General features: G+C 36.4%; 1 protein-coding gene across 3 annotated transcripts; it reads right to left on the reverse strand.

Annotated features, from left to right (window-relative positions):
* LOC147309716 (regulator of G protein signaling 21) lies at positions 1–3,830 on the reverse strand. Of its 3 annotated transcripts, none has more exons than XM_086269319.1 (5): positions 3,642–3,830; positions 3,462–3,569; positions 3,325–3,374; positions 3,058–3,224; positions 1–1,077 (listed from the first exon to the last, which is right to left on the reverse strand). In XM_086269319.1, the coding sequence occupies exons 1-5, from the start codon at positions 3,716–3,718 to the stop codon at positions 892–894; spliced, it is 588 nt and encodes a 195-aa protein (XP_086125445.1). In that variant the 5' UTR covers positions 3,719–3,830; the 3' UTR covers positions 1–891. The 3 variants fall into 3 exon arrangements, with proteins under 3 accessions (XP_086125445.1, XP_086125447.1, XP_086125446.1); XM_086269321.1 differs by having other exon boundaries at positions 3,462–3,533; positions 3,642–3,829; XM_086269320.1 differs by having other exon boundaries at positions 3,462–3,557; positions 3,642–3,827.
* Positions 3,831–9,372: the final 5,542 nt, after the last annotated feature.

Raw genomic sequence — 9,372 nt, forward strand, 5'->3', positions numbered from 1 at the left:
CGATGTGACAAAAACCTTTATTAACGTGGAACTGTTTAACATACACAGTCTCTCTATTTTCATCTGAAAAAACCTTTCCCAGACTCCTCTTTTTGTAGTATTTTCCCCAGTCATTGTCTGTGGGTGATGAGATTATTCCCCTAACAAGGCAGCACATTGAGGGCTGATCTGTTACGCATCAGGTTGTCTGATGACTCCTGTGTTGTCATTTAAGCCCTTGAGTTATTATTAGCTGCCTCAGTACTCCTTTTTAAGGCACAATCTTTAGGAATAAGGCCGTTTACAGAACAGAGCGGGATCGAGGGTTAGAGTGGGGGGTTACTTTTTTCCAGTTTAATAAACCCTGATGTTGGTGTACAGAGTCAGGCCCACACCTAATTAAAGGATATAGTAGACATGTGACTGAAAACAGAATCCCTTTGCTGGGTAAGCTGTGGAAACTGTTATCCTTTATTTTGACTCATGCCCTTCCTCATGTCTCAGTTAGTCAGTCAGATAAATATAATTCTGACTATATTGGAATAAAAAGAATACTTATAGATGATGAATGACTACAGTTACTGACTGAATTAGCCAAATTTGGGCAAGAAGTCCTAACATTTCACATCAGAAACAAGCTTAACTTACCTAGACTTTCAGTTAACACATACAGTATTTCAAAGAACCTTGAACTCCTCTAAAGTACTAACACATACCAACATTCTTTATACGTACATATCTCCACACTCACATTACTTTTCTGTCATTGTGTTTGCCTTGCTGTACTAAAGTCCACGGCATTTTATCAGTACAAAAAGAAAAAATGATATTGCACACTGTTAAAAAATATTTTTTTATGTTTGGGTTTAGAGTGAAACAGTAAATTAGTTGATCCAGGGATGGTAGCTCTCTTTAAAGGTACCACAGAGTCCTGGATTTGCGCTTTAGACTCAGGTAGGCATCTGAGTGCAGGAATCTTGGGCAAGAGTCTCTTTCCATCAGCAGGTAAACATGTTTCTGGGCCTCGTCAAAGCAGGAAAGGTTGGGTTTCTCAAGTGCCTGCTTGATCTTCTCTCTAACACGCTGGTCTACATTGATCTGAGAAGGAAACAAATGTGACAAGTCAACATATCATCATGTAATGGGTTCCCAAATTGGCTGTGTTTGTTTTCAATTTGTAAAAAGGTGCTTGAAAAACGTTAAATCCAAAATAATTAAAATGCCACCACCAAGATGTGCAAAATACACCCCTGGAAGGAGGTAAGAAAATACCTCTGAATCCTAGGGTTACATTTTTGAGAAAAAAAAAAGTCTATTTTGTGGTCAATTTTATTACTGGTACAATAAAAAAAAAAAACATTAAATCAAACATTAACTTGCTAGCTCTCTTGTATGCTTTTCAACTCAGATGAAACTCCATGAAATTCAGAATTCTAGCTGCTGAGACAGATCACACACACACACACACACACACACACACACACACACACACACACACACACACACACACACACACACACACACACACACACTACTTGTCCCTAAAGAGTTTCCTGTCCTGTTTTGTTTTTTTAACTATGTTATTTCTTGCTCCATTTGTATTTGGATTCTGCTTTTTCTTTGTAATTGAAATACTTCATTCTTTCAAAGAAACATTGAAGAATATATAAAACATTTGGCTTGCCATTTAGCTGAATGATTACTATTGTATTGGTCTTGCTTCACTTCAAGTTGCAACTAATTAAATAAGAAACCATTGTGGAAGTTCCTTGAATGGCTACATAAATCAGTTCCCCATAGACTTTTATATTTCCACGAAATACAGCATTAAAAACATTTTAACAGCCTGCTTCAAAAAAACAAAAAAAACAAAACAAAACCCTAACATTATTCTCTGTGGGTAAAATCCCTCTTTAAGACAATGGTTTTTTTTAAAAATACCTTATTCATGTGGATGTTGGAGGTAGGAGTGTGACTGCTTATCCTGTCACAGGCAGCTGGTGGCCTTAGTTCTCCAACTCCAGTTATTAAAGTGGACTTCTTCCTCTTCCCTTTGTCTATTGTGTTATTGCCTTTTAGAGGACTTTAATTAAATTACCTAACAAATAATATAGCATGCTGTGAGGTACAACCTGTATTAGAAGTTTGTGTTTCAATTTATGATTGCAGGTTGCTAACCTAGCACGCTAGCTATAGACTCCAAACTCCAAATATGGCCACATCTGACTCCAAAAAACTAACACAAATATCTAATCCTATAATAATGTGTAGTAGAATTAGTATCCAAGTGTACGTTGCTTGACAACCCCACATGATACATGTGCTGCTTACTTGCCACCACTAAGTGATTTCTTACTAGGAATGTATATATTTTGTGTGCAGTCTGTGGTTCACAATGGGAAAATTCTGTGCCATATTTGAAATGAATAAAACACTACATAACCTCCCTCCATACTCTTCTACTTTAACTTGTTTGTTGGTATTTTTACGTGTTCGGTATTGTTCTTACTGTCTTGTACGGAAGAGGATTAGGGCCACTGGAAAAAAAAAAAAAGAAAAAAAAAAGAAGTGGGCACGTCTTTTTTTTTCTTCTTCCTTTCCTAAATTCTGAGAATAAAGTCAGAATTCTGAGATTAAAGTCAGAATTCTGAGATTAAAGTCAGAATTCTGACTTTTTTCTCAGATTTATTTTCCAGTGGCCCTAATCCTCTTCCGTAGTCTTGGAGCAACTGTGACAACATAATTATCTCTGGGATTTCTTAAAGTATTCTGATTCTGATTCAGTGCATCTTCCCTGAAAATATGGCACAGAAAATACTGTACTAAAAGCACCAGAAGCACTGGAAGTTATGAAATTTGGTAATCATCTGCATTGCTTCACTGAATTTGTAAAAGTTTTGTACAGTTTTTTCTCTGATGCAATCATACTTTCCTCTTTTCTGTAATGCCAGTTTGATAAAATGCAGTTTATATTTGGGCCTACTTTTAGTTTACAAAGTTACTCAGAAAGTCCAAGAAAGTAATTTCTTCTTTTAAGTATGAAATATGATTTAGCTCTGGTATAACAGACAAACTGACCTCTCTGCAGGCTGTAGGCTGGATGAACTCCCGGTAGATCTCCTCTGCTCTCCATTGAAGGTCTTCTGGTGAGGTAGTCAACCTGAACTCCTCACATGCGAGCCAGAACTCAATGTTTTCCTCACTGAACTCAGACTGCAGAAAAGAGTGGAATGCTGCTAAATACTCTGCAAAGAGGGAAAGGGTTAAACATACAGAATTATTCATTACGTGAAATTCATTTGTAGAATCACATGGCTCAGTTTTGTGAAGAGTAACACTTCTTACTTTTGTCTTTTAGCAGTTTTTCCAGGTGAAGTTCATGGTCAGTCTGACAACTATAAGGAAATGATATATGGCTATTATTTTCTTTATAATATACACCATGGAGATGAAAATAACTAACACTTCCAATCATATGATACCTTAGCTTTGAAGAGTACATCTCATCATTACATTTCTGTACACTGACACACTGGATATCCTTCTTACGCCTCCTGCAGTTCAGTACAATGTCAAACCTTAAAAACAAACTCAAGTTCAATATGTTTGTTAATGTAAAGTTTATAAATGTAAACTTAGTATCATTAGTGTGCTTGGCTTACCTTCGTGGCTGCTTCATGTTGGGCATTAAATCCTTAAATTCGTAAAGTCGAATCCTTGAAAATAAGAGTTTGGGCATTTTAATATCCCTGTAATTCCCTGTAGGGAGATACAATAGCCTGCTGTGATATGTGTAAAAGCACTGTTCCCTCCTGGGCTTGTCCTTAAACTGCCAGGAAAGGTATACCTATGACGCTGTGGGCCTGCTGGTACCTGTATCTAAATGCCAATTGGATACGAATACAAATGTCTGTTGTTAGACTGATCTACCCTTGTTACTGACTCACAGCTGTAAAATTCCTATGGGAGAATTTTTTTTTCCGTTACTCAGATTTCTGGAAAAAGGTATTTAGGTGACTGATTGACTGCGTGATGTATGTGTAGTCCATATAGGGCGATATGAGCGTTTGCCTTTTACTTGTCTGTATGGAGATTCTAGATGCACTACCTATGCCATATTTTAAATCAGTACTTCACAAATGGTGTGCCGAGACATGGGTGTGCCGTAAGGGAAGTCCAGGTGTGCTGTGGGATCTTGTGAGAATCATGATTCATTTTTACAATGAATGGCAGGGCAAAGTCACGAATTAGCAGTTAATTTACTGATCAGTTGTTTGCATGCATTCATGTCCCTGAAAAAAGGCATAACATTTGTTAAAGGCAACCGACTGACCGTGATTGACAAGATTTGCTTGTGTGAAAGAGGCTATGATTACTTAACCACCAGCAGAGATGACCCACGATCTTAAAAACCCAGGAAAAAAAAACAGCTGTATTGGGATGTAAACATGCAGTAAAACAGGGATTGGATATTGTATCTATGTCCATTTTTTGTTGCTATGTGATGACATGAAGAGAAAAATTATGGGAATTCAACCAATTGGTGAAGATGTGATAACACATACAGTGAGCCCAGAGGTACTAACAGGTCAAATAATCTTGAAAAGGAAGGGCGCCAAGGAGATGATGCCATCAGATAAAAACATAGCTGACAATGGCTGCAGTGAACAATGTCAATTGTTTTTAACACTGTTTCACTCAAACATTTTTGACACTGTTGTAGCAGTGATATGGTATAGAGCTGTTATATGTCGACAAAGCATCTACGGATTACCAAGACAATCCCATGCATCCACAAATTTTTTTTTCCCCCATCAAAAATACCTATGACCTCATCTTCTGATGCTTCTTGCACACACTTGTTGCCAGGTTACAAATAAACATTTTCCTTCCTAGTTCAATCCCCACTTTATTTTGATTAGTTGGCGAGAGACATTAAACATGGATGAGCGCAGAGAAGATTCAAAAGTTGAATCGTTTTGAGCTGAGTGCAGAAGCAAAAATGAACTTGGGGTTTTTATTTTTGCCGAGGACTCTGTGAACACGGAATTTCATTTGTCTAGATTTGTCTAGAACATTAGGCACTACAGGTCAGTTTGTATTTGTAGGCACAGGCCCTAAGCCACCCATTGGCAAACATTAGCTAATGCTATCACTGTGCACAGAAAATAAAGAGGAACCAACCATGCCTTCAGAGACAAACCTCACCTATTTCTGAATCAGAGTGCTGGATCTGAATCAGAGGGAGCAAAACTGTGAAACTGTCTACATGACAGTCTTGATTTTCAAAATATTAAAAGTATTTGATGAATTGGACAAACAGACTTGTACATTTTCTTGTGTAAAACAATAAAAGTAGAAACAAAGACAAGGCATAAAAAGGCTGGAATGTGCTTGAAAACTGCTAAAGTACCACACCCTTGAATCACTCTTTTTGCTAATTTGATTAAATGATAAGTTAAATATATTCTGCATACCAACAATAAATTGAACGTCATGGTAACAAGTGGCTTTCAAGTGAGAGCGGCATAACTCTAACACCCTAAATATTGGGTTGCAAGGCAATACATTGTAGAGCTAATGCCCTCTGATTTTAAGCAGGCTCCTGGACAATTGACCACCAAGTTGGGCCTTTGAAGGTATTGTTGAGGAATAGGGCCCAATAAGTCATTTGCAGGAAGCTCTTTAGATCAAAGACAGCATTATTTTTGTGCTGGCTATAAGAAGGACAACCAAAAAATGAAAAAGAATAACTCAAAAAAAGCTGTTTTGAAAACTGTGATGGCCCGAAAAACATGCGCACAGAAACTGAAACATGCACTGAGTCATACAAGGACAGAGTAGCAGCATTTTAAGGCACAGGATATTAGTAGGGAAGTTTCTATAAGTACTGAAACTCCTGAAGCAAGTGACCCAGACAGTTCTGAGAACGACTCCTAAAACACAAATGTTCCCTCTTTACTGTCCCCATCAGCCTTAACATGCAAGCCTTAGACTATGTGTAGACAAAGTTCCTCTTCTCTGATGACCCATATTGATATACTAATGGAAATTTTACAACACACAAAGTCGGTGCTTGTGTGCATTTTTGGGTGGGTGCGTTAAATCAGGTGTATCCATTTGGTGCTTTTCAAGATTCCCTCAGGGGTCTCGTTGTTGGGTATACTGCTGTGTTTGTGGTTAGGAGAATGTTGAAGTGGGTTTATTTCAAACTTTCCCCTCTAACACTACAGGAGCCGTAGTAGATGCACATGTGAAGCTGGAGATTTAAATTTTCAGTAGCCAACACCCTTAATATTGCATGCTTGATTGAACTGCACTTTCACACCAGGGCATGAGAAAATCCACAGAATACAGAACAGCTCTTTGTTAATCAATGTCTTCATCATGGGTCCATTGAGTTTGTGAAATTGCAACGTTGTGTCGCAAGTTCATTAAGTTGTAACAAATGGAAATGGCATTTTAATAGTCTATATAAAGTATTAGCATTATACAATACTGTACAATCTGGATTATCATTGTTAGCTTTGATATATTGCCCACTTCCAGGTTAATGTCTCTTGTACACCCAAATAGGTTGTTAATCTGCTAACTGTGCACAAGCTATAGATAATAGCATGGCTAGCTAACTAGATTCAACAATAATCTTGTAACATTCAAAAGAAATAAGAGCTTTTGATAATGTAGAGAAACATTCAGCGAGGTTATCAATCACATTTAAAAATCTATATCAAAATTGTAAGCCAACGATTATTAGATTTTTTTTCTATTGCTGTCCTAACTCCAGAAGCAGTGTATATTACCATGCCTAGCTACCTACTAGCTTCTGCAGTGACCTTGTAACCAGGTGTTTTTCAAAAGGACAAGATTTACATATAGTTATTTTGCGAGTCAATAAATTGAATATGTATGTAGAGATAATAGTTAAATAATGAACCAAGATGAAAATATAGAGTTGTCTAGAAAGAAAATATTATAGGGTCATTTAGACTAATTGCAATGGCATTTACTGAACAACTGGTTATACAAAGTATTTTTTCATCTGCATTCTATTGACAATAATTTAAATCAAACTTCATATTTTGAACAATCTCTTTCTATGTTAAAGTGTAGCTCTTGCCAGAAACAGAATGTGTTTCAGGTGTGATGCACGTAAAAGTTCTGTATTTGCAGCTGTTCAACATAAGTAGCAAACATGACTTTTAAAGTTTCTTTTAAGTTTAAAGTTCCTTTTAAAGTAAGTTTAAAGTGGAAGCATTATGTAGGCCTGTACATATGATAGAGGATACTACAGCATCTGCTGTGTTACAGGAGAATTATAGACTAAATGAAATACACTAAACAAGGGAAAGCCTCATGCTTTAACATATGCTGAAATCATTTCTTTAGTCAAATAAATGTAAATAATATGACCCGAATACAGGCTAAAATAAATTATGATAAGTTCATACAATTCAATTTCTAAACTGGAACTCTTTGGACCGTGGATAGAATTAGAAAGGTAAGGGTTGTATGACTATCCCAAGGATCAAACATACAGAAAGGACCATCACATTGTAGAAATGGTTCATTTTACTATAGGACTTGTATTCAGCATTCTTTTAAATAATAGACATTGAAACATGATTTTAAAGCAGCATTTAAGCTTCCCAGTGCATGAATTGACCTCAGCAATTAAGATAATTTCTAATAAAATAGTAATCCCAAGCATGCCTTTATCAAGTATGTGAAATATCTGAATTTGAATCCCACTGAAAGTCTCTGTGGGATCTACAGAAAAAAGCAGTTTAGGCATAGAAGAAAATTAGTAAGCTGGAAGCTTTACCTTAAGGAATAAGCTAAAATTGGAAGTTTAAATGTGTTTGAAGATTGAATCATTTTCCATTTTTTAACATTGTGTCTCAAAATACATCTTAAAAATGCTCTATTTAGTTATCTTTTTGAAATAGTTTATCATGACTGGCTGATATTTTTTCACTGAATTAAATTTGCATTAATATCTTGGTTAATTTATTTATCTCACCCTGCTTTGTTTTTATAGCCTTTAAAGTAAATGTTCATGTGTGCCTGGGCCGGCTTGAGATTTTGCAAATGGGCAACAACCTGCTACATGAATTATTTCCTGTTAGTATTTTTATACTTGATGCTGTTTCTAAATGAAAATGAAAGGCAAATGATAAGAGACCAGAAAGAAGAGCAACAGCTAGCCAGCTTATCTCAGTGATCCTGACACAGATTGTATTCCTTATAAGGTAAACTACACGGGACCCATTCAGTGGCCCAGGTGTCATTCAGGAGTCATTACAACAAAACCACTCCACAGCTTCATAAAAGTATGATTGGAGTCATAAAATAATCCAGAGATTAAATTTTTTTCATGCAATTTACAAAAAAGTGGAAAAAAAAGCTTGTGATGAGTGACGCTAGTAATGAGACGTCTTCAAGTTAACAAAACAGGTTTCAGTTGTGCCCTTTTTGTTCTCGAATTGTTTTCAATTTAAATATATAAAGTAATATGATTTTAATAGACTAAAATCTCAATTGTTTGTATATAGATGGTGAAAAATTTTAACTTCCGCAGTGAAACACTGGAGCTTACTCAGTCAAGAGGTGGGTTATCAATGAGAGTCAGCCTTTTGATTACAACACATTAAAAAAAACATGCAGGGCAGGGCACTTCCAGTTCTGCGGCTGCATGTGACACTTGCAAAACATTGTGGCTCTACAGCCTTGTCTTCTTCAGTCTAAAACATCAGCTAGCCTGACTGACAGTTTAATTAAAAACAAATGGAAACACACAGTGGGTTGATTTCCTCTTGTGTTGCACGGTCGTACAACAGAGCAACCGAACAACGTGCCTTTTTGCAGCAGTAACTTTATTGTAATTTTGCATCACAGGGCACTCGGGTGATTTTTGCCTATACTGTACATGAGTTTCATTCAGATTTTGTGGTAGTTAAAATGATTCCACATGCGTTTAAACTTCATTTACAAATGATCTAGAAATATGTGAAAATGCTTATTTTACTCAATTAATTATACCATCTTTAGTGACTCCTTTTTCTATTTTCTACTTTACTTACTGTGTCTGTTAACGTCATTCTAACATTATATCTTTGCTATTTTCCTGGTCAAGTGCAGTCCTTAGAAAATCAAGTAATGTTATCTGTAACAGACTGTTCTGAGGTGACAGCACAGAAGCACAAAACTACGTGTCATTTTTGCACTAACGAATTGAGTCAAATATTCCGCTGACGAATAGCAGTATAAAAACAACAAACACAGGCATCTGACTGAACAAAAAGCATGGTCGTGAACATTCTTTTCATATTTAGCCATTCAGAGGAGCTATTTTTAGACTACTAATATCTCTGTAGATCTTGTTGAACCTGA

This window comes from Aulonocara sp. 'chitande type north' Nkhata Bay, linkage group LG17 (assembly GCF_057382095.1).
Source record: "Aulonocara sp. 'chitande type north' Nkhata Bay isolate Kocher_YH1m ecotype deep benthic linkage group LG17, A_spYH_male_GT1.1, whole genome shotgun sequence".
NCBI lineage: Eukaryota > Metazoa > Chordata > Actinopteri > Cichliformes > Cichlidae > Aulonocara > Aulonocara sp. 'chitande type north' Nkhata Bay.